General features: G+C 38.4%; 1 protein-coding gene across 1 annotated transcript in view; it reads right to left on the bottom strand.

The window, feature by feature from the left end:
* The window catches only part of ZNF407 (zinc finger protein 407), a 441,119-nt gene that overhangs the window by 111,164 nt on the left and 303,577 nt on the right, over positions 1-26,378 (bottom strand). The window contains exon 8 of the mRNA XM_074944727.1: positions 18,494-18,672. Coding sequence (XP_074800828.1) covers positions 18,494-18,672 — 179 coding nt within the window. The remainder of the gene's footprint in view (positions 1-18,493; positions 18,673-26,378) is intronic.

Below are 26,378 nucleotides of genomic sequence, written 5' to 3'. Positions count from 1 at the left end.
GGATAGAGAGAAAAATAAAAACCCATCCAATTACACTCTGACTTTGTTGAAAAACACTTAAACACTTGACATAATTTCTAATGGTTCTGATGGAAGTGGAAAAAAAAGTTTAGTGGAAAGTGAAAATATGCATTTCAGGTTGCCTAAATCACCCATCTAGTACAGCTGCAACAGTAAAACATTCAGTTCTAATCTTACGCGGCCTTAAGGCTTTCAATTATTGGAAAACATCTCCCACTCTACAATCCATACTGCGGTGCACTACTGAAAATATTGCAGTGTGTTCAGTTTAAGAGCATAGATACTGTTCTTCCTGTGTTGCATGTCGTAGTTCTTTCTAGATAACACTAAACTTATGTGCCTGATTTTGTTTTTTCCTGTTTTTAGTTTCCAATTACACATTAGGAAAATTTACTAAGGTCAAGATCAGCTAGTTCCGCCAATCAATGTCAATAGGGATCCACCTACCCAGAGCATTAAACTGTGTTTAATACAGTCAACACACTTCTTGCTAAAACTATTTATGACACAGTTTGGCCAGGTAGTATGGACTGAGTAAAAGCACTATTTAAAAACAAGCGTTTTCTACAGACTTACACAAAAACACAAGTTCTCAAACTATTCTAACATGGGCCCTGCTCCTGCAACCACATGAACAACTTTATGTGCATGATTAGTTCAGTGGGACTACTCATAGGCATAAGTCTTTGCAGGATGAGGGCCAAATTGTCTTAGAAATCAATTTCATATATAGCTCTTTCTAAACAGACACAGTTACACTATGATTAAATATGACTGGACACAGGAGGCAATACTTCCTTTTAATCCTTTGAAATGTTAGTATTAAATAGCAAAGCCTAGCCAAGAATATAGACATTCACATTTCACCAACATATTAGTCTAGACTTGAATGGTGAAGTCAGTATCAGATGTACAACAACCTATGAGAAAACAAGAAGCTGCTCTGAGAAGTGTCGTGTTGTGTCAATGGGAGCTAAAATCAAATACACTAAAAGCTTTATTATCAAAATCTCTAAAATGTAACTGAAGAGAAGTACAATTTTACATTTGCCATTGCTTTTAGTAACATTTGTATTTTTCTCTTATTCCAACAAAAAAAAAAACCAAAAATCCCTCTTTCCGTCAATCAGTGTCAGGAACAACCAAAAGTCTCAGCAGAACTATACAACATTCTCTCTTTTTGGATCACAAATTTTGAAGTGATTTTAAAAGAAAATTAATGGCAAAAATAACTCTAATCAGTTCACTTCACCCATTAATGTTAACATGACAGGATACGTATTGGTTTTCAAAATGATGGTTTGGGAGAAAAAATAACTGTTATTTTAGCTGAAGGCAGAGCTTACAAACTGACAAACTATAAAGAGAGTTTTTGAAAATAAAAACAAAAATCAAATGCACCTATCAGTGTTTCATTTCAAATTTGAGACTTGTCACAAGAAAACATTCTTTCCACATAATGTACAGCAGACTCACCAGATAAATAATGGGCACTCACCTTACCAACAGGGTAATCATCAGGTCATGAGCCACTTTTCTGAACCTGCAGAGTCACCTATCAAAAAGTGCTTCATGCTCAAATCTGAATTACGTTATAAGAAGCATGCTCCTGAAACATCAAACATTATTTTCCCCCCACTGGCTGACATGAAAGCTACAACAGTTTTACAGCGACCTTCAAGAATAAGAAGCCCTGTTCTTTCCTTAAAGTTATCTTTAAATAATTCTTTCCCAACATTCTCAATGGCGAAGAACCTTACCATTGAGAACTATTTATTCATTTTAGTCCATGCTCAAATAGCATCCCACAAGCTTTCAAATTTTTCTCTTCAACAGGTGCCTCTGCTCCACTCCACTTTAGAAATCATAGCTTTCCACTTAACATCTGCCATCCAGGTATAGAAAACAGCTGTTTTTTTTAAATAAGGAAAATGGGTTTACAGTTTCCAATTCATTTCCTCCTGTTTAACTGTCTTTGTAACTTTGGATGTCCAACAGAGACTCTGCTTTTCTGCTTAGTTCATTTGTTTTATATTCTAAACTTTTATCATTTTGTTTTAAATTTGAAATCCCTATAAACACCAAAATAAATATGTCTGCTTAACTGGTCAATCCCATGAGCTGAAAGGTTTAAGGAATAGTTTATTCATTGAACAACCCTGAACTTTAAAAATAAAGAGACGGTGGAGGGTTATATTTTACTATTGTTTTAGCTCTGCTGATCTATGATATACATAAGGCTAGATTTTAATTACAGCTGGCAGATTTCATGATTCTCATATTTTGAAAAATAGTCCATGACTTTTGACATTTTCGAATTTTTGCACGAATGGATGGATGTAAGAGCAAACTGGTGAACAAACATCACAGAGAGTCTTGAGAGATGCCAAGTTAAACCCTGTATGACGTGAAGGCTAATAGAATGACCTCACCGCACATTAAGCAGTAGGGGCTGTTGTCTGGCTTGTAGGACAAGGTGTGCGGCCCCCTTTAAGGCTAGACAGCCAGAGAGTGACTTGCTGCAGCAGCTTATCAGACCAGGTAAACAAGGGGACACTGACCCATCCCATCCACCCACCCTCCGGTGACCGGAAGAGAGTGGAGACTATTTAGGTCCATGCTGGTGCAGGAAAAAGCCCTCTTTTACTTAGACCAGGCAGAGCAGCACCCTCCCTCCCACCCATGGAAATAGTTAAATACCAGGTTTTGTCACGATCCACTGTGGGGATTATATGCTAGTCGCTCCTCTCTTGGAGGGCTGGAAAGGAATTTTTTCCCTCACTGCCAGATTGGCCAAGGTGAGGTGCATTCCCCATAGTGTGTCTGGGGCTTAGTTGGGACAAACATGAAAACGGCATTAGGCTATGATGTCGCAACTCATGATGTAAGAATGGGGCAAATGTCCAGTTCAGGTACTCTGTAGGGAAGGGATATGGTGATCAGATAAAATAAACTGGGAAAGACTTTAAAGGAGGTATCCTTTAAAGAAGCAGAAATGGAGGGTCGGGGGGATTTGGGGCTACTGGGATTGGTACAGCAGGGAGCCAACCCCCTCTCCTTTACAGGCCCCCCCCATAACCCTCATTTGAGGGAGAAGTGGCCAGGTCCTAATAGGTAATGGACATCCAAAGTTTGAAATCATTATGTTCAAATGAGGGTAGACTTTACAAAGACAGCTAAAGGGAGTTCCTCATTAATAGTCACAGGAGGAAATAAATTGGAAGCTGTAAACCCGTTTTCCTTATTTTAAAAAAATAGCTGTTTTCTATACCTGGGTGGCAGATGTTGAATGGAAAGCTATGATTTCCGAAGTGGAGTGGAGAAGAGGCACCTGATGCTGGGGACCTGGATGGGTAAAGGGAGGGAAACCCAGGTATGTGTAAATGATTATGGAATTACCTGCAATTTATACTTTTATCTGCAGGATACTCTCTGACATTTAGAAATAAAATTGTGGTCTAATTAAACCACATCCACTGTCTCCTGTCCTGCTCTAGCATGGCCAAACAAAGAAGCAGCTCAGCAACAAACAATATAGTGACAAAAAGGACCAGAATAAGGGACTGTTAGGGCCAAATCTTGCCGTCCTTAGTAAGGCTAAATTTTCAATTGCATTAAAAACTTTTATGCCAGTAAATGCACTCCTTTTGCCATAGACTTGTTTTGTGGTACACACTCATGTCCATGGACTTTAGACATTTTAAAACTATATTCCCCAAAGTTCACCCTTTTCTTTATGATTACCTCCTTGACATTAAAAAAAAAAAAAAAAAAAAACTACTGTGACAGAAATTTTTTTCATCTAAGTGGTTAAATAGTTGCTGCCAAGAATTTTCAAACACCATTTATCTAAATGTCAGCTGTGCACTCTGAATCCAAAATTCAGATAAAATGAATTTCCAGAATCTGAAAGATTTGGATGTCTCCTGAGCCAAAATAATTAGGGTTTATCTTTGTCACTATCACAAGATGCTCTTTGCTTCAAAGTAGATATTTTGATTTTTTTGGTAAATCTTCTGGAGATGAAGTTCTAGGAATTTACACCTACTATTATTTCCTGGTCTTTGGACAGATGCAGTAAGATAGAAACCAGAATGTACATTTTTGGCAAGATGCACAGAGACACAGGTACAAACTTACAGTAGTAATGTAGCAGCTGTCCTAATGCCTTGTTTGCAGATGCGTTGACCACCCCTACATTTCAATTCCTAAATGTCAGACAGTAACCAGCTTTTTCCTTTAGTTAAAGAGCATCAAGCTTTCCCTTAAAAACCTTCTGGTAACAATCACCTAGGTTGTTGAAACTTTTTTTGAAAAAAAAAAAAAAAAAAAAGAGGTGTCATGAATAATAATAATAATATTAGCTGATTGCACAGTAGTTGAAAATATTCTTCATTGTGTGCTAAGAGACCAGCTTACAATTTTATCCCCACCTTTCTGAAGACAATGGAACAAATTAACTGTTGGTGTAAATGGGTGAAATTCAATTGAAGTCAATGGAACTGCATTCAATTCTACCAGCAGTGAATTTAGCCCAGTGTCTAGAAGTCTAGATCAGTTATTGACATTTTCCAAAGACTACAGACCTCTATGCTTATTTACACTAAGGCCCCTTTATAATTTATATGTCACTTGTACCCATTTTATGGCCCCCTAACACTGCCAGGGCATATTATATGAGAATTAGACAATATAGCTAAAGGAGAAAATAATGTATGTGAATTTAGCAGTGTCTTCAAGGTCCTTTATATTGCACATCCTCTTCATCACTTTCACCAGATTCTTATATTATAGTATTGATGAATATATTGTACTGTGTTTGAATATGATTAATAGAGGACATGCATAAAAATATTCCTTTGGAATTTAAGATATTTTCATCTGCCTTTTTGGAACTGACCTACTATATGATCTTCTGACATTGAACAAAAACTACAAGGTACAGTATATTATCTCATTTCATATGTTAACCAAGATGAGGTGAGGCTTCATCGGGAGTACTGTGTCCAGTTTTGGGCCCCACACTACAAGAAGGATGTGGAAAAATTGGAAAACGTCCAGCGGAGGGCAACAAAAATTATTAGGGGACTGGAACACATGACTTATGAGGAGAGGCTGAGGGAACTGGGATTGTATAGTCTGCGGAAGAGAAGAATTAGGGGGGATTTGATAGCTGCTTTCCACTACCTGAAAGGGGGTTCCAAAGAGGATGGATCTAGACTGTTCTCAGTGGTAGCAGATGACAGAACAAGGAGTAATGGTCTCAAGTTGCAGTAGGGGAGGTTTAGGTTGGATATTAGGAAAAACTTTTTCACTAGGAGGGTGGTGAAACACTGGAATGTGTTACCTAGGGAGGTGGCAGAATCTCCTTCCTTAGAAGTTTTTAAGGTCAGACTTGACAAAGCCCTGGCTGGGATGATTTAGCTGGGAATTGGTCCTGCTTTGAGCAGGGGGTTGGACTAGATGACCTCCTGAGGTCCCTTCCAACCCTGATATTCTATGAACCAAGAATAAGGAAGCAACCTTCCTTCTGTGGGATTTCTCTCTATCCCCACTTTCTTTAGTGCAAACAATTATAGACAAGCTCCTCTTTGAACTGCTAATTTTTTAGAGGTCATTCAGCCCATAATTTCAGGTCCTAGTCACTATCCTGATGGTCCTTCTTATGAAATTGGACCCAGTGGGAACGTTTTTCCCCTCTGCTTAGTCTATGGGTCAGCATTTTCCTTCCCTTGTACTTCTTAATTCCCTTAAGTGGCAATTATTTAAGGCACAGTTAGAGAAGGTGCAATCTACATTCATCCAATAAAACTTAAATATTAAAAAGGACAGAAAAATCCAACCTGGTTACTAAGGATATATGGAACAGCATTTAGGATTTGAAAGGTACCAAAGATCTGGCAAATGAAAAAATGGGAAAAATTATAAAGAACTATTGGAAGTATAATGTAAATTAGAAAAGTAAAAAAGAGTAATATGTGTCAGATAGACAAAATATCTTAATTACAAAAGGTGAATAACCAAGGTTCAGAGTCAAGAAATACTGGTCTGGTATACATCTAATCGGAGAAAGCAAACAAAAGGAAATCCTAAATAAAAACTTTTTAGGATGGAGTGCCAGTGTTTAGTTAGTCTACATGCATCAGACGAAGTGGGTATTCACCCACAAAAGGCTATGCTCCAATACGTCTGTCAGTCTGTAAGCTGCCACAGGACTCTTTGCCAGTGTTTAGTGAGTCACCAAAGTGATTATTGTTGAGGGCCCAGCTACTCACTATGGTTCCAGTCTAGCAAATCACTTGAGCATATACATAACTGATTTCAGTGGACTGCTCACATGCTTAAAGTTACACACATGCTTAACTGCTTTGCTGGATCAGGGCCTATTTATTCATGTAATTCAATCACTAAAAGCCAATATTCAAGACTTGAGATGATACTGAGTTGGAAGGCAAATGAAAGCAAATTGCATACAAACGTATACCTATCAGTTCAGTTATAGCAAATAGTATACTTTTTCAGTGCAGGTAACTGTATGGTAGTATAAGCATCTAAAAGGAAACGAAGAAGGAAAATATGCAATATGATCAGGAAGGAGTCAGGAGCACTGCTGAAGGACAAAATAAAAAGCACGCTCTGTACAATGTACAGCTGTAGTGAGAAAGGCCAACAGGTGGTGATATTATGTAGGCAATAATATACTCTAAAATGTGGTTATACTGAAATATAGTGCCCCCAGGTCTTGGGAGCACTGTCAGTTTAAACGCTCAAGAAGTGCAGTCATCTCTTCATAATTGTGATCACACTACAGTATTGTTATGCTTTTATATTAAATTTAAGCTGGTATTTACAATTAAACCTGTAGTTTGACATTCTTCTTAAATGTTTTATTTATCTTATCAATACATACACTTAGCTCACATGAATATAGAATGACTATATTTCCTATGAATCCACCATAACTTCAGATTGTGTAATGGATTGGGATATCCATTCATAAAAGAGTTTTTGCTAATAAGAAAACAAATTAATATTTTAGTAGTTTGGTGCAGTCTACATTACAAAAAATCTGTATGACTCCAATGAAATAGTAGGTGTAGCTTTATTTCTGAATTCATATCTTTCTAGGAATAGTTCTTTATTTCATTGTTTCCTTCTTGTAACTTTTTTCTGACTATTCTAATTGTCTGTTGTTGTATTTTATCTTTTCATAGTATTTGAAAACACTAATTCAACACTAAACTATAATTTTATTATTTAAATTTATTGTATACTATTTATTATGCATATGTATACTCTAGCAAAATTCAACATTCATGTCTTTTCCAGTTGTGGTGACTTGTCTTCAGGGAATTCTTGTACATCTACATTATAATATTTCAGCTTTGCGTTTAAAGTTTTATGTTTAGTACATACTAGTACATTTTTAGCTCCAAATAAGGCAATAAAATAGTGTTTGATATGTTCGGCATGAAGGATGAATTTATCTATAAATGTAATGGACTAATAGCTTGCCTAGAAGAGGAGTCTGATCATCTTTTAATCAATGATTCTGCCATCTATGCAGGATGGGAAATGTTTTTTTGTGCACTCCAGCTGGAGCTCAGCACATGGTTGGCAACTTGAGAAGTTTTCAGAGCAGATGCTTTGTTACAGCCTAGTCCCCTGAGAGTTGTGGTATGACTGCTAAAGAGGTCAGGTATAACACATAGTTTAGGAGACGGCTGAGTATTTCTAGGGGTATGCTACATAGGGTAGAGACTATGCTAACTACTGGCTACAGAACCACATTCAACCATGCTATGGTAGTATATTTTGAAACAAGTAAGGGAAAAAAGGAGGGCTATCTGGCTAGCCTTAGCTCAGAGACACAGAAGACACCAGTACTCTCCGCAAAAGGTCAGTAAGCCAAAGGAGACCTTTCAACACACCACAGAGGCACAGGTTGTCCAGGAATAAAGGCTCACCCTGGAAGATATCATATACTCATGTGATGAGCTCAGGGTAGGCCTGGAGAGTGCAGCCCAAAGGATGTGGATCCTGTCAGTTCCCATCAGGATCACTACTACCCTTGGTATCCCAGAGGACAATCACAGACTTACATGTATAAACCAATCTAATCCCTCATTCTACCTCTGGCACTTTCTAAATGCCATGGTGACAAGGACTAGAAGATAATCTGTGAAATTGGGACATGGAAACAAGTTTGAGGGGCTGCACACTCATCAGTCTTCTACAGAAAAATCCACAACAAACAGTGATGGTGACATAACTCTGGGCCTTGGTTTTACAGCATTAGGAAGGACAGAGTTTAAAAATGGAGAATTCAGAGTGTCAAGATGTTAATACTGGGAGATGTTCATATAGTTTATGTTATGTAGCAAGCACCCTTGAGGATCAAGGTATATATAGAGGGACACTGACTAAAGCACACAGATATGTGGCAATGTTGCTACATGAAGTGACAGAAACACTCACATAGCCCTGGTGCGATCATTAGAATGGTTTCCTTAATGGTGGACATAGGAATGCTTTGTAGGACTTAACTATCCCATGAGGTCTGCATAGGAACTTAATAAGTACAGTGCTACTGCCAGTGCTAGCCATCTAATGGGCTGATGAGGGAGGCAGCCATGGACCTGCACTCACTTCAGCACCTCTAGTTGATGGAAGAATGGCACACAGGCTGACAGTAGCTCCCCCTACTCCATGTCACTCAACAGCAATACCTGTTGGCTGATCTGACTGACAGGATGAGGTAGCTGTAAAAGGAATTCAGCTCAGCCTTTGTTGCTTTGCAATAGTGGCTACACAAACCACATATGCAGCTTATAGTGAGGGAAAGGAAAAAAAGGCTCCGTGATCTCAACAAGGTTTTACCCCACCTGCTATTTAAAAAGGCCAAAGCCTATAGGTAGGACCCTACCAAATTCATGGTCCACTTTGGTCAACTTCATGGTCAGAGGAATTTAAAAATTGTAAATGTCATGATTTCAGCTACTTAAATCTGAAATTTTACAGTGTTGTACTTGTAGGGGTCCTGACCCAAAAAAGAATTGTGGGGTGGTTGAGGTACTGCTACCCTTCCTTCTGTGTTGCTGCTGGTGATGGCGCTGCCTTCAGAGCCAGGCAGCTGGAAAGTGGCGGCTGCTGGCCAGGATCCCAGTTCTGAAGGCAGAGCTGCTGCCAGCAGCAGCATAGCAGAGGTAAGGATGGCATGGTATGGTATTGCCACCTTTACTTCTGTGCTGCTGTCTGCAGAGCTGGGCCCTCAGTTGGCAGCCACCACTCTCCAGATGCCCAGCTCTGAAGGCAGCAGTGCAGAAGTAAAGATGGCATCGTTTGGTCTTGACACTTTTATTCTGTGCTACTGCTGGCAGGGTGCCCAGCTCTGAAGACAAGAGTGGCAATGCTGCAACCCCCCTAAAATAACCTTGCAATCCCCCTGCAACTCCCTTTTGGGTCAGGACCCTCAATTTGAGAAAAGCGGCTCCCCCCCATGAAATCTGTATCATATAGGGTAAAAGCACACAAAAACCCAGATTTCATGGGGGGAGACCAGTTTTCATGGTCTGTGATGCGTTTTTCACAGCCATGAATTTGGTAGGGTCCTACCTATACGTCATTCCTATACAGAGAAAGGTACTGTCAGGTGGCTGTTTTCTCAGGCATATAAAGCCTAGTGCTAGAAGTGAGTGACAAAAATAATCAAATGAATTTTACATAGCTTAATTTTCTGTGAAACGCAATACAAAGTAATATACATAGGTTGCAAGAAACCTAGCTTCCTCCTTTACAAACGGAAAATCATTTATTCTAGGTTTTTATTTCAAGCACACACTAAAATTACTGTTCTTCACTAAAGAGGAAAGGGACTGCCTGCCAATCAATCTGACACGTTATTGAAAGACTGGCACTAATGGCTGTGCCAAGAGCGAACCTGTTTGAAGCAGAGCTGTTGCTGCTGCTGCTGCTTCTTCTTTTTTACGTAAACCAGCCAACAAAAAAAATGTTTTACCTAGCTAGGAACCCAAGCAATATTCTGCTAAAGTAATAGTTTCTAGTTGTCTTGAGCATCTATCATAACAATGACCGATTTTTTATTTTGTTTTTAAAATTACGGCATTTAAAATGTATTTTACTCTTCTGTGGAAATATAAAATATCAATGAAATTGTACCAAGGAAAAACTTAAACATGGCTGCAAACAAGATTATATATCCATGGCAAGAAATATAGTTTTGTATATATACCCAATCGGCTTCTGTATGTCAACCTGTTAATTAATATGTGGCATATGATGTAATGTTTACTGGTTTGATGAATTCAAATACATGAGGTGAAATTAAACTGGTTTGTGTAAATTTTCATTATTCAATTCCCCTGCCTCATTTTCCTATTTTTATTTTCTAATGTAACGGTTAGAAAAAGGATGTTGAAGAAAAAGGGAGCGAGAAAAGAAACAAAAATGTTAAGAACAGAAACAAAATTGCCAGAACAATAGTGTAATTGTTATGTTATGAAATTGTGTGTATTCAATTCACATTCTGAATAAGAGTGCAATTTCCACTTGGTAATACAGTTATACCTTGATAAAATCACATAATAGATCATACTATAACTTTTAGCAATCAATTTTTCCCCTTAATAATTTGATAAATGTAGCTGTCAAGTGGGATAAAGATCACAATTTTATTTGGGCTTAACTATTTGAACTTTCAGGATTCCATTCATGAATATTGCAACCGTTACAACTGATAGGATCACGATTTTGTCCCTTGTTGATGATGTAATCACACTGAAGTTTGCCTGTGTAACCTTGTTTCTCAGAAGCTAAGGAAACTGCAAGAGAAATTTATGTGGGGTGCAGAAGAGTACAAAGTTTTGGAAGGCTTACTAGAAATAGCTTAGAAAAAGGTTTCCTATATTTATCAGTGAATAAAATTTTGTTGGAAACTTTTCCTTTTATTCATCATACTCTGGAAAGAATTAAAAACACAGATATAGTACTTTCCTCCTAAACCAGGATAGAAAAGAGCAGGATGAAGGCCTGACGTACTAATCAGATGATTCATTGAACTGCCTTCCCATGAATTTCTGATCTAAGGAGCCAGTAATACAGTAGGGATATTGCCAACAAAAAGCCTGCATTTCAATAGGGTTCTTTTAACATCCTTTTTTTAATGAATGTTCTCACATATTTTATGGAGAATTTAAGCACATACTAGAAGGAAAATTATTTTAGGCAAGTATATCTGCAGTCAGATAAAGGGCTTGTCTACATGGGGACGCTCATCCAAATTAACTTTTAAAGTGAATTAATTAAACCCCTTTCAACCCCTGTATGAATGCTGTTACTCAGAATTAAAGTGTCCTTAATTCGGTTTAGCTTAATTCACATCCAAATTAATCTTTTCATTTTTTTTTAAATATGCTATATGGAGCTTTATGTGCTCAAAGTTCCATACAAATAATTAATCATAATAGCTAAGTAAATTAAGCATTCCTGCAGCTATTTTACAGAAAAGGAGGCAGAGAGCAAGCTCACACAAGTTAGTAACACAGCAAGGATTAGAACTCAGGATCTTCTGACTTCCAACCCCCCTGCTCATTCTTGGGGATCATGCTGCAAGCAAACAAACATGACAGGAGAAAAACTCATAGGACCATCATGCTTCCAACCTTCCATTCCTAGGAAAAAATCACTGAGAAAGTATTGACAACCAAGTCCCAACAACATGTGACAAGTGCCAACATTCTGGATGCTTTGCAATCAGGCTTCTGTGGAGAGAACAGCAGAGACAGCATAGGAGCACGAAAGGACAGCCTCTTTATGACTATGGATAGTGATCACATCTCAGTACTCATACAACTTGACAAGCTTTCGAAATAGTTGTCCACATTTGCATGACACAGCTAGTTTCCCTACAATAGCATCATTCCTCTCCAACAAGCCCAAGAAAATAGCGATAGGTAAATTGTTCCTGTTCCCTCAAAGAAGCATTTTACCTTCACTTTTAATATTTGGAAAAATGGTGAGATGCTATGGTCTGTGCTGCCAATGATATACTGGTGACACCGAGATGTACATCTAAGTATTCTTATAAGATGTCACAATGCTTACAAGAAAATAGCTCCTAGATGAAGAAGAAGTGGTTCAAACTGAACCCAGGGTAATATCCACTACTAATACTGCTCAGAAAGGGTGAAACACTTTGAAAAACGAGCTGGGATACTGTTCCCCCACAGCTTCCATCCAAGCCCTTCTGCTTCCCCCGGTGCAAGGCTTCCTGGTCAACTCATTATTCAACCTGAATGATCATATAGCATCAGTGGTGAAAAATATTTTCCTCTTCCTCCAGGATGCTTGGAAATTTCACCCTGTACTCCCAGACAAGCATCTGCCACAGAGATCCAGGCATTTGTCACCTCCCAACTGGACTTCTGTAATACATTTTTCCTGATGCTGAAGGTTGATGCAATGCAGAAGCTTCAGCTTCAGCAGAAAGTGGCCACCCACTTTCTTAATGAGAAATTACTCTAAACAGATCAGCCCTGTGTCTTGGTCTCTCTATTGGCTCTCAATCCACTTCTGTTACTAGTTCAAGGCATTGGTCCTGATCTTCAAATTCCTTAACAGATGAGAACCTGATTAGATCAGAACTACAATTCTATCCATAGACCACCAAGATAACTGAACTCCTTTGGGTCAACATGGCTTAAGATGCCCAACACAAAGTATCTGAGAGCCGGAGATAAAAAAAAATTCTTGATCAAGGCGATGTGGCTGTGGCATAATTTTCAGAGAAGCTTAGATTAATCCACAGCCGAACTGTAGGGCACAGTGCAAGATCTTTCTCTTTGATAGAGTCCTTTTTCCATAACTGAAAGTATTAGACACATAAAAAAATGAAAAAACCAACCAAACAAAATCCAGCCATGTATACCACTCACTCTTCTTCCCACAAGGACTCTTGACACTACAGTGATGTGGACTATAGAAAACCCTAAAATACTTCAGTGAATCAAAAAGGCAAATAGCTACAAACCTTTCAAAAGTCTTCCCTTTGACCCCTGCCGATACCAAAGAGAAAGCAGGCTATAATTGTCAAGCAGTGCAGAAGAGGGCATGTATGACTGATGGGAACCAGTAAAAATCTTCCAAGGGGCTCATGTGGAAGAGAAACACTTTAAACACACACACACACACTATGAATATCTGAATTTTTGAATTTTTAGATTGTAAATTGGAGGGCAGAGACTGCCTTTGTTTGTGTTTTGTATGAAGCTGAGAGCATCAATGGCTCTTAAATAAATAATAAAAATCATAATATATTCTTAAAATCTTCTTGCTAATAAATATCTACAATACACTTCAAAATTATTAACAAGCACATCTTGGCATGGTGCATATTCTTCCTTAATACTTCTGGAAGAAGAATGAGTGATGTTGCAGACAGCCTTTCCATTGATCCTGTTTGTAATTATTACTGGTAAGCATTAGCTGACGATAAAGCTGGAACTTACTGTGTCCTCAGTTTTTACTTCGTCAGTAATACCACTCATGGGAAGGGGATAAAATGAAAGTGCTATACAGTTGTAAAAGGACAGATCAGAGTTTTTTCTGGTGCGCTGTAAATAAAGAGAATATTGACTACAAGAGTAAGATTATTACTAGCTCATTTAGAATAATATCAAAAGAGGTCTAAATGGCACATTTACCTAACCCATTAGCACTTTTCAGGTAGAACTTGAAACAGCTAATAAGATATCAAAAGTTAGAAGTCAGTGAGTCACTCTGTAAGTGAATCAGAAGTGAGAATGCTATTAACCAAAGGATGTCATCAAAAGAGCCACCACCAGAAAACCATTAACAAAGAGACTGTTTCATCATGACTCCAGATCCCTCTCTCAGATGATTTTTAATTTGTAATTACAGATCTCTGTGTGTTTCTCAGTTATAACAATGAAAGATCATATTCCTTACATGAGGAACAAATGATCTTCCCATTACTACAAATATTGGCTGCTAGCCTCCCCAACCTAGATCTAAAGTAAACTTTTTCCCCTCTGTCCTTGGATAGTTGTAAAATCTATCATCTTGCTATGAATGTGAACCTTTTAGCAAATAAATGCTTATTGTGATTCACTGGATTTCTGCTCACAAAATTCCCAGTGCATAAATACTGCAGAAACTAGAGAAAGTGGGCCAGAGAATACTTCAAGAGTAAGCATAAAACACTTTCAGGATTTTATACTACTGCATGATATTATACAGTACCACACATAGTGAAATTTTCAAAACCAGAATTGTATGAAAAATTGTATATAGATAAAATAGTTAAATAATCTGGTTGACATATAGCATTTGGGTTAATATGGACTATGTTTTAAGTGAATTTGTTTCAGCGATGGACTGGAGTTAAAACAGAATCTTTCATAAGCACATTTTTTAAAAAAAGGTCTGCTGTTCAAATGCAGGGCCTTTTAAAGACTAAGTAGAAAGGATTAGAGAGAAAAAATATTCTCTTTGATCACTACTGCTGTAAGAGGTGTATGGGTATCTGTTGTGGTTTACTAAGGAATATAGTTGTAAGATTTTGACTTTGTGGCAACTTATGTATTAATTCTTTGAGTTAGGAAGGATTTCAAACATTCCAAGTAGATTGGGCCACCAGTGCCATCTCACTCCTACGGATATAGAGATTTCTGCATGCAGCGCTACCCCCCGCCCCCACTACTGGCCTCTCCCCGACAAGTATGGCTCCATCAAGACACCTCTAATGTCACCTTATAATGTCACACTAGTAGCTATGTGGCCGAGTTTGTTAGGAGTTAGAGTTACTTCACACAGAATTAACTGCCAATTGAAAATCCAACTGGATACCTCTACCATCTCCAAGGCAAACTGCTGTTGGATTCTGTGGGTCCGTTCCCTGCTGTGCCCCAAATGTATCCTGCAGCTCTGATACTGCTGAGCTCTGGCAGAGGGGCTTCTGAGGGGTCCCTCAGAATTGTTAGGATTCTGGCAAGGATTGTTAGCCAGGATACCAAAGTTATCCCCCTATTCTTTTGACCAAGTCTTGTGAAATCTTTAACTCTCAAATGGACAGCCATCAGAAATGGGTCAAAAAAGCTTGATTCAACATCTGACCTGAAGGTATGGTGGCACCTGTAAGCTCTCATGAAACTGCACTTCCCAGAAGGACAGGATGGCAACCTATATGAAGTCACAGACAATTTCTAGAGATGATCTTTCTGCAAATGATATTGCGGCACACTTTTCTGTGTACCAATTCTGAAATAGACATTAGTTAACAACATATAATTCTTACTAGTCACTGGTACATTTACACAATATCCTACTATGTCTCTAGCACTACAGGGTTTCTCTAATATAAGAAATAGAGAACCGTTGGTACAAACCGTATTTATGACAATTTTCTCCCTGTTGCCAAGACGATCAGGGTAAAGAGCCTCATCACAGTAAGCAGCAATGAATAATTCACTCACATATACATACACTGCTGCATAGACAGTCGGTGAACGTAGAAAGTTTATACAGGTTTGAAAGTTTCTATAGGTTCTACCAATATTCTCCATTACATATATAAAGAATCTCTCTCAAACCGGTAAAAGCATTCAATATGGAAGAAAATATGTTATGTGTGCCTGCTATAATAAGAGATTATAATGTCTGGATATAGGCTTCAAGTCCAATATTCATTTCCTATTATGTGAAACATGATCTCTTGTCTGACATATGTGAAATTGGTATTCAGCCAACTGGACTTTTGTTTGCACATTCAGGTTTTATCTAATATGTGCTGAAATGGCATGATGAGTGGTTCCAGAATGGACAAAAAGAAAAGGAGTATTTGTGGCACCTTAGAGACTAACCAATTTATTTGAGCATAAGCTTTCGTGAGCTACAGCTCACTTCATCGGATGCATACTGTGGAAAGTGTAGAAGATCTTTTTATACACACAAAGCATGAAAAAATACCTCCTCCCCCACTACACTCTCCTGCTGGTAATAGCTAATCTAAAGTGATCACTCTCCTTACAATGAATGTGTATGATAATCAAGTTGGGCCATTTCCAGCACAAATTCAGGTCCCCCCCCGCCCCCCCCACACACAAACCCACTCTCCTGTTGGTAGTAGCTTATCACTTTAGATAAGCTACTACCAACAGGAGAGTGGGTTTGTGTGGGGGGGGGGAGGAGGAAGGGGAGAAAACCTGAATTTGTGCTGGAAATGGCCCAACTTGATTATCATACACATTCATTGTAAGGAGAGTGATCACTTTAGATAAGCTATTACCAGCAGGAGAGTGGGGTGGGGGGAGGTATTTTTTCATGCTTTGTGTGTATAAAAAGATCTTCTATACTTTCCACAGTATGCATCCGATGAAGTGAGCTGTAGCTCACAAAAGCTTATGCTCAAATAAATTGGTTAGTCTCTAAGGTGCCACAAGTACTCCTTTTCTTTTTGCGAATACAGACTAACATGGCTGTTACTCTGAAACCTGTCAGAATGGACAAGAATACCTGGCAATTGGAAAGACATAGCACAATGAAGCTTACTGCCTCCATTCACAAAACTATACAGTTGTTTAGAACATACTAAGATTTTTTAAAACACTGGGTGACTGCACATAAAGGTGCCAAGGAAAGTTTTGTAACTTGTTACTTTGCATACAAGTTCCTAAGCTCTCACTAATACTTGTGGGTAGTGTTACACACAGTCTTTAGGTGTGGAGAAGTCTTTCTGGAAAACTTTTCTTGACTGAATTTGGCCCTAAAATGCTTTTATTTAACCCGAGCACTTAGTAGAAGCCCCATATCTGTAACACAGGCAGAATTTAGCCTTAGTAACCTCCTTCTCTCTAGCTGCCCCGACTCTCCCTTCTTTCCAACACTCAGCAATTCATCTGTTTTTTGCACTGCTCTGACTGCTCTCCCCAACTTATGACTGCCAAGTTCTCTGGCTCTTTCCAAATTGAAATCAAACTCCTCATCCTTGTGTTTAAGCTCTGACCCAGATTACATCTCTTCTTCTATTGCTCCTCATCTCCCCCACTCATTTTGATCTTTCTTGCTGCTCCTACCCTTGGAAAGTCCTAACCTCCTTCTTCCTGTGTACCAGGAATCCTCACTGTCCTCCTTCAAATCCCTCTGCAAAACCCACTTTTTTGGTTTGCTTTCTTCCATTCCTGTGCTCTCTACTCCTCGTCCTACCTTAATCTCCAACTTAAAACTTCCAGAAGTATCTGATTTGCTCATTATTTCTATACCTCACATTATTTTTATTTGTTTAGCTCTCTCCCCTCCTTGTTCTTTCTTTTATTTATTTTTATATTCTGTTGGTATCTAATTTTGAAAGTAAACTCTTTGGAATAAGGGACCATGTGTAGTTTAAATCTCTGTAAAGAACCATGCAAAGTAATGGTTCAATACAAACCTTGTAAAAATAAATAATAATAATAATAATAAATTATAGACAACAAAGCACAGAAAAATCTTAATTCACATGTGTGGGTGAGTCCCTTGATGTCCCTGATAATAGACCAAGATCCAGCAAAGCACTTAACACCTGCTTGACTTTAAGTACATGAGTATCTTATTAACTTCAATGGGACTACTCACATACTTAAAGTTTAAGCAGCTGGTTATGTGGTTGCTGGATAAGGGCCACAGCACCCCAGTGCAGTGCTATGAATACAGAATATAAGCATTTTTTGTCTTAGGAGCTTGTAGTCTATAGTAACTTTCTTTGCGTGTACTTTTTTTTGTTTTTTTGAGGGGCACAGAAAAGGATGCTTTCATCTAGGATAGTGAAGGACCAGAATGCACTCTGACACTAACATTCAACACAAAGGTAGGCAGAAGCAGAAAGAGAAAAAGCAGACTGTGGTGTCTCCCTGTTGCACTATTTCATGAAACCATCAACATCCTATTTATTTTTTTTTTAATTCTAGCAGCTTCTTGTTCACGTACTATGAACAAAGTCTGCTTCTCTGCAGTTATACTGCACAGTGTTAAGTTTTCAGCTGATTTTTGTGAACTCGCAGGCATTTTGAAATACTGTACTAATTTAGCATCTCATTTCCTGATGTCGTTATGTTGTTCCACCTTTTTTTCTTAATAAGAACACAAAATATAAACAATACTTTTTCTACATAAATTCATCCAGGTTTCAAAGGTGGCATTCTAAACTGGATGGGAATATCTCCCGTTTACACATGTAAACGCAGAATTTGTGTGTGAAATGCAGATGGGTCTCGATACTAAATACATCACTTTCATCCCTTAGTGAAATCTTGAAGTGGATTGAGTCCATTTTAAAATCATGCTTTTCTTCAGAATAAATGATAGCAACATAAAGGACCCAGAACTTCTATTGCAATCATTTAAGGGTGCTCATTTAGAAAAGTGATACATCTGTATACAAACAGGAGAATAGTCTTACCAGCATGCAAGTAAGCTAGATCAGGATTTTCAATGTCAGGATGCAGCTCCTTCAGGTGATTGCGAAATTCCACTGGGACATTGGTTCCATAGTCACATTTGGGGCAGTTATACATTTTTACTCCTTCATGCTTTCCTGTGTGTAAGATATGCTTACGGATATTTTCAGCGCAGTTAGACCTAAAAGGTGAAAAGAAAAGAAAGAGTTAAGTTATATTATGTAAGCACCCATATGCAGGAAGGAAGGCTATCCAACAGTATTCAGGCACTGAAAATTACATCCTGCTGTTATTATGGAGAGGCAGTAAGGTCTCAGAAGTTAAGGTAGTAACTAGCTTTCCATTTTATGCCAGATTCTGACATACTCTTAACTTGCACAGAAAACATGTCTTCCAGTCGAAATCTCTGGAAGTGCGGAAGTTTCTGATTAATTATGAATCTGGAAGGTTAAGAATTTAACAAAATGAATAGGTTTTTTTTTACCTTTGCAAAAGTCTTCTAATGTTTTTGGGGCGTGTGAGTAGGGAACATAATAGCTTAGCCTAGCAAAACTGATTATTATTTGTTTGGATTTTTTGAGCACCATGCCTTTAACTAGAGTCTAGTTGCAGGTAAGCATTGATGCTTATATTTAAAAGTTCACATGGAGTTCACATGAACCTTTACTACAAAGTTCATAGACCCCATCAGAGTCTTTGCAACTGATTTTGTAAGGATAGTCCATTAACTCCTTCAGAGTTTATAAACTCTACATAGTGATCTTGGGAGAGGTTATGTGTGTCAACTTTTCAAAGGCGTGCATGCCTAACTTTTGCATGCGCACATGCATACACACACACACACACCCTGATTTAAATCAGGGTTTTTCTGCCCACACAGGAGTTGGAATGTACAGAAGTCAGAGATGTGCGATACATTTCACACACTTGAAAAATTCGGGCTGAAAGGTTTTTAACCTCACTTCCAAAAAAGAGTGAAGGGTGGCAGTAATAATGAATTTATATCCAAAAAAGTTTACCAAAAAATTTCCATCCCAAGTTTATCCTTCAGTTAGAATTTCCTGACTATTTAGTATGTATGAATTTAAAACAAAAACCCTACAACATCCTAAAAAAGTTTGCTAGCAGAAGTAATTGAAATACGTTACCTGTATCAAAGCAAGGAATATAAGTGCTTCCATTTATTTCAGTTTGGGAATACTTTATTAGTACTATAGACTCTATTTTCCCCTACTTATTCTACATGTCAGCAGTTAAAGGACACTAACTTTACTCAAAAGTTAAATGGAAACTGTATAAAATAAGTTTCAAACGTGAATGGAAAAGAAAATATACAAATAAACAACATTTAAAATAAGTTCTAATAAAATGAGGATATAGTTCATGACACTAAAGGTGGCATTCAGCCCAAACCTGCCTACGTGGGAGCTTTGAGAATCCGGGCACCTATATGGAAACTAACTATTCCCTTAGATGAACTCTAAGGCATTATGTAAAAATTTTTCTTTCAATACCTTGAAAATATTTCTGAGAAATATGAAAGCTCTACAGAAACCTAAGAGTTGTGAAGGAAATATAGTCTGCTCAAGTTGTGTGCATGGGCAGTGCTATATCATTTGATCTCTGAACTTGTTCAAACCACTGTAAACTGTGCCACCTTAAAGTCTCATTTGTTTGACCATGATTAAAAGTTCTGTGACTGAACACAGCAATGTGCTGATCAACTCATCAACTGAAATGTCTGAAATGTTGAGCACAGAAAGGCCTAATCATAAATTAGGAATAAGAAATCATAAGACATTACAAATGGTATCCCTTATTAGTTTGCAATGCAGCGATTGTGCTAATAAAATAACCCATGAAGGTGACAACTCACAAATCCAGGCACTTTTGAAGCCAAGTAATACCCTTAAATATGACATGACAATAATGTACTGCATATAAAATGTTTTTTTAATTATTCACTGTGCCTTAACTGCCTGTTCCATTATCAGTCTCGTCCCTAATGCTTGGCAAATACATTATTCCATATCTGATATACAAAACACCAAACACTGTATTTCATATTATGCTTATGGAATTTAAATCAAATGTCTGTGACTTTAAGAAGTACTGTATCTGCACTAAAATGGTGGCATTATAAACATCTAGCTAAATATTATAGTGTTGCAATAGTGATGATAGTTAAGCATCTGACAGCCTTTGTGTTATCAACTCCACTTTCAGGAGTTTATAAACTCTGAGATAAAAAAGATTCCCTTTATACTGAAATTTGGCAATGAAGAACTCAGCCCAGAAGGAATTCTTCTGCCTCAAAAATTTGAATAAAGTCAGACTTTGGGTTTTTAGCTCAGCTCTTGAGTTATATAAGCCAAATAAATAAACACAGCTTTTAAGAGACTGGCCTGCATTCCAGTAACACTATCATAGATTTCAGAGTAGCAGCCGTGTTAGTCTGTATTCGCAAAAAGAAAAGGAGTACTTGTGGCACCTTAGAGACTAACCAATTTATTTGAGCATAAGCTTTCGTGTGCGACAGCTCACTTCATCGGATGCTTATGCTCAAATAAACTGGTTAGTCTCTAAGGTGCCACAAGTACTCCTTTTCTTTTTACTATCATAGATATAATTTAAGTTAAATTATTACTATTATTCTTTAATATGAACAAGTGTGTTTTTGTCTATGTAAGTTATTTCCTATTTTGAATGAATTTATGTATGTGCGGCAATCTTTGACTGGGCATTCACAGAATGGATATTCCTGGTACAGAGTGAAGTAGTTTGCAGTTATTGTCTATAGATATGTGAAAATGCTGTCATACAGGAGTGGAGTGGAAACTTTCCCTCTCCCCTTTCTTCCATGCAATGAGTGCTGCTACAAGGCATGGACAGGGGTAGATGAAATGTTTCCCCAGCCCCATTAGAATGCTGTTACATGGCATTGTGGGTGTTGTTTGGAGTCTTCACCTCCCCAAGATTGCTGCAGGTGATGATGAGCAGGGAGATGGAGCCTTTTCCTCAAGTTAGGCTGCAGATGGAGGGAGAATGGTCTCACCTGTATAAGTCATGTACAGTGGTACAGACATTGTAAGTCAGTAGCTTCCAACAGTTCCATAGTGGTATCTGAAATGCCACAATTAGCTTTTTGTTCATAGGAAAGGAAAATACTATGGTAAATGTTATGGAGTAAAGGATGACATTTAAATAGTGGTCAGATTGTCTGAAGTTTTCTTGATCATTTACTTTTTATCCTTTCCTCTCTACCTTTACTTCTAAAAGCTTAGTCCATATCTCAGTCTTTTCTTTTTTGTGGCCAACTGTTTGAACATGAAAAGTGGAAGTATTATTCTTTTATACTCTCAGATTCCCCCTTTCTAGTATTTCTGCTCTCAAGTACTTCTCTCACACTCACACCATACACGCCACCCGGTCCTCGCCCCTAAGTGCTACCACTGACTTCTACTACCCACTTCACATCTCCTATTCTGTCCTTATGCCTTATGTCATCCACTAAGAGCCAAATTTTTAAACTGAGGTGCCTAAACCCACATTATATAATCTCTATATACCTATATGAAGATTTTAGGTACCTAACTAGGGGTCAGAGATTCAGTTATCCAAAGGTGCCTAAATGTGGATTTAGGCACCTAACTCCAGACACAAAGTTGTGAAATAGAGCTTTGTGTGCCCTTCCTCATCGCTAAGTGCTTCTTTAAAAGCCACTTCTTTTGAAGAGGTCTTCCAGTGTTGATCACCATCTTGTGATTGTACCCTCAACATCTTGTGTTCGATTTTTTTTGTCCCATACAGTGTATTTGTCTGCCAGATTTTGAGATTGTAATTTCTTGGGGCAGTGCTTTTTGTGTGTGCTTGTAAAATATTATGTATATTTGTGGTTCTATATAAATAATAAATATTAACACAAAGAAGAGACTTCTAGAGTTGGCAGAAGAGAACTGGAGAGAGTTCCTGCAGGGTATGCTCAGAGAAACTAAGCCAACAGACAAGCTATTTCTATGATCTTATCACAATGTATTATAGCAAGGCTTCTCAAACTGGGGGTCATGACCCCTCAGGGAGTCGCGAGACTATTACACGAGGGGTCCCGAGCTGTCAGCCTCCACCCCAAACCCCGCTTTGCCTCCAGCATTTATAATGGTGTTAAATATATAGAGTGCTTTTAATTTATAAGGGGGGGGGAAGGCAAGGGGTCGCACTCAGAGGCTTGCTATGTGAAAGGTGTCACCAGTACAAAATTTGAGAACCACTGTATTATAGGATATCCCTCAAAAATGTCCTGCGATTTTAGCCCTGGATTACATTGTAGGCCCACATCATCACTATTTTAACTAACTAATTACTCTCTCACCCCATTTAAAGGGCAAACTTATTATGTGGTTTAAAAATATTCAGTTCTACATTTTATGATTAAAGCTAAGTTACTTTGGCCTATATTTTAAAAATGTATTTAGGTGTTGCTCTGCTCAGCGTTGCAAAGTCTAATTGACTTAGGAGCCTTCATCTAATTTGAGATTCTTAGTAGGTCTACACTTAAAACACTGCAGCAGGTGCAGCTGCGCCGTTGTAGCGCTTCAATGAGGACACTACTACTCCTACAGGAAAGCTTCTCGCATTGACATACTTAATCCACCTGTTACCTTGCATTCCATATGATTTTATGAAAATATGCTAATGAGTATGAATATAATATAACTAGAATATGCTTCATGAAAAAGGTCTCTTGTAAGGTATCATAACTGAGTGTGGTCATCCTATTTGTATAAATGTATCATTCTTGTACCTGAAACTAGAAATATGAAACATAAATCTGAGGTCCTATTGTAATTATGCAAAGAGTGGGCCATTCATTAATGGTCTTTGGGAATCTTGATGGCTCCCCTCAACTAGGACAATTGGTTGTAAATGGCTCTGTTTACTTGCAAGCCTTCCTGTGATTCAGGCCAGAAAGAATGAAGGCTTGAGGTCTCACAGGACATGTGACCATATCACCTGGTACTGGAATCCACCTTAAACCTGGTGCTTGTCCATTTAGAAGGAAGGGTGGGAACCCAGAGAGACACAAAGGACTCCCGCCTTGTGCCAAAGCTATAAAAGGGGGTGGAACAGAACAAAGGTGGAAGTCATGAGAAATCCCCTAGCTACCACCTGAGCTGGAATAAGGACTGTACCAGGGGAAAGGATTGGGCCCAGACTAGGAAGGAGTCCGGTCTGTGAAAGAAATTTATTGGAACATCTTTGAGGGTGAAATTTTATCTGTAATCAGTTTCTTAATGTACTAGGCTTAGACTTGCGTGTTATCTTTTATTTTGCTTGGTAACTTACTTTGTTCTGTCTGTTATTACTTGGAACCACTTAAATCCTACATTTTATACTTAATAAAATCCCTTTTGCTTATTAACCCAGAGTAAGTAATTAATACCTGCGGGAGCAAACAGCTATGCATCTCTCTCTATCAGTAAAAAGAAAAAAGAAAAGGAGTACTTGTGGCACCTTAGAGACTAACCAGTTTATTTGAGCATGAGCTTTCGTGAGCTACAGCTCACTTCATCGGATGCATCCGATGAAGTGAGCTGTAGCTCACGAAAGCTCATGCTCAAATAAACTGGTTAGTCTCTAAGGTGCCACAAGTACTCCTTTTCTTTTTTCTTTTTACGAATACAGACTAACACGGCTGTTACTCTGAAATCTCTCTATCAGTGTTATAGAGGGCAGACAATTTATGAGTTTACCCTGTATAAGCTTTATACAGAGTAAAACAAATTTATTTGGGGTTTGGATCCCACTGGGAGTTGGGTGTCTGGGTGCTGGAGACAGAAGCACTTCTTAAGCTGTTTTCAGTTAAGGCTGCAGCTTTGGGGCGCGTGGTTCAGACCCTGGGTCTGTGTTGGAGCAGACTGGCGTTTCTGGATCAACAAGGCAGGGTTCTGGAGGCCCAAACTGGCAGAGAAAACAGGCTCAGAGGTAGTCTCAGCATATCAGGTAACAGTCTCAAAGGGGTCTCTGTGACAGAATTGTCACATCACCTCTGCAAGAGGCAGTAGCTATGTTGACAGAAAAAGCCCTCGCATTGACATACTGCTATCTACACCAGGGGTTAGGTCAGCATAACTGCATCACGCAGGGTGTAGATTTTTTACACCCTTGAGTGAAGTAGTTATACCGATGTATGTGTATAGTGTAGACCTGGCCTTAGGCCTTGCAATGCTGGGTGGAGAAACATCCAAACACCTTTAAAAATATGGGCCAAAGGGACTAGTTTCTTCCTTTTGACTTCTACAGCCAGACAGAGATTACTGTGGTGTCCTTCTTTTTGTTACTTTGTAACCAATCCTGAAAATGTTGATTTTAGAGCTAGAAATGAATTATGCCAGAGTCCAAAAGGGAGTGGATGGAGATAGTATTAATAATCAGAATAATGTTCCTCTTCCTAATAGAAATCTTAAGAGGCATCCTTCTAACAGGCATTCTGGTACGATTTAAAAGTGACAAAAAATCTACTTTATTAACTCTGGAGTTTAGTTTTCTAAACTTGCCCATCCAGAATGCAAGTTGCACACAATAATGTTTTCAAAGATTTTATATGCATGCCTAGATGAATAGTTCACTTCCTACCACTCTCCAAGAATTTTTATTCAAATGGTCTGCTAGTGAAATACACAGGATACACTCTTCAATTATGCAGTACCCACCATCTTGAAAAGACACTGCAAGCATGCAAATGGAAGGTTTCAAGGCATGAATGGGACATAATACTTATTACTTCATCCACTAGGTCTTAGAGACCATAGCATATTTCAGGGTTCATATTCTCACAAAAAATGAACTGTTCTTTAAAAGTTTCTCCAGGGTATTCAGCACAAACAGCCTCTTTCTGTACAGGATTGCACAAAACTGGAAGTACATCTGGCAACTGTATGTATGTCACTACTTACATCTGAAAAGAAACACAGTGATATAGTAGACTGACTAAAAATATTTATTTAAAGTTTCCCCTTTGCGTTAGTATGCGTGAAGTTCACCCTGATGCAGAGGGCCTGCAGAAGGCCCTCTGCACTACTGAAACCAGGTGTGTCAAACTCATTTCATATGATAGGCCTGATACATTCACCAAAGTTATTAAACGAGAAATAGGTAAAGATAAACCCTGTTGGTAATTACTTACATTTACTTGATGCCTCTCCAGAGCCTCTTAAATGCAACTAAGTGGTTCTACATCTGTACACAAGGTTTTGCTGGATTGCTGTCCTGGAGTCTGGACAAGGGGAGTGTGATTTGTAGAGTGTACCAGTCCGTATGGACTCTGATGGTGCACACTACATGTTCCTTAGTGCACACTGATGTACACAGTCCTGTACACATGATGCACACTAGCAAGGTCTACATGCAGAGGTTAGAGCACAACACACTGGAGCCTGAACAAATCACATCTCCCATAGTGCGGACTCTGGGGTTGTACAAACGTGCCAGTAGATTCATGGGAAGTCCAGGGGCTGGATGAAACTGTTCTACAGGTTAGATCTAGCCCATGGGCCGTATGTTTCACACCCCTGATTAAACCCTGCAGCACAAACTACAACAAATAGAAATGGCAAGCAGGATTTTGATCCAGCAGTTAACAAAGTAGCAGAACATTTAAAAATAGATAATTTCTTACAGGAATAGCAACTTCAGTAATGGAAATTAAGCAAACTTCTGCTGAAACCTATCTACATTGCCATAGAATCCTAATCCCATTTACTAGCCAGAAAATAGCCAAATCACAGGAGTCTCACTCAATACTTATAGGAAACAGCCAAACCCCAATTTGGAAAACTCGCTATCATTCGCTAAACTCTCAGTTATGATTTAAACTAAAAACAAAAGGAT

The sequence above is a fragment of the Natator depressus genome, chromosome 2 (assembly GCF_965152275.1).
Source record: "Natator depressus isolate rNatDep1 chromosome 2, rNatDep2.hap1, whole genome shotgun sequence".
Classification (NCBI taxonomy): Eukaryota; Metazoa; Chordata; order Testudines; family Cheloniidae; genus Natator; species Natator depressus.
This window is presented reverse-complemented; position numbering and strand designations above follow the sequence as displayed.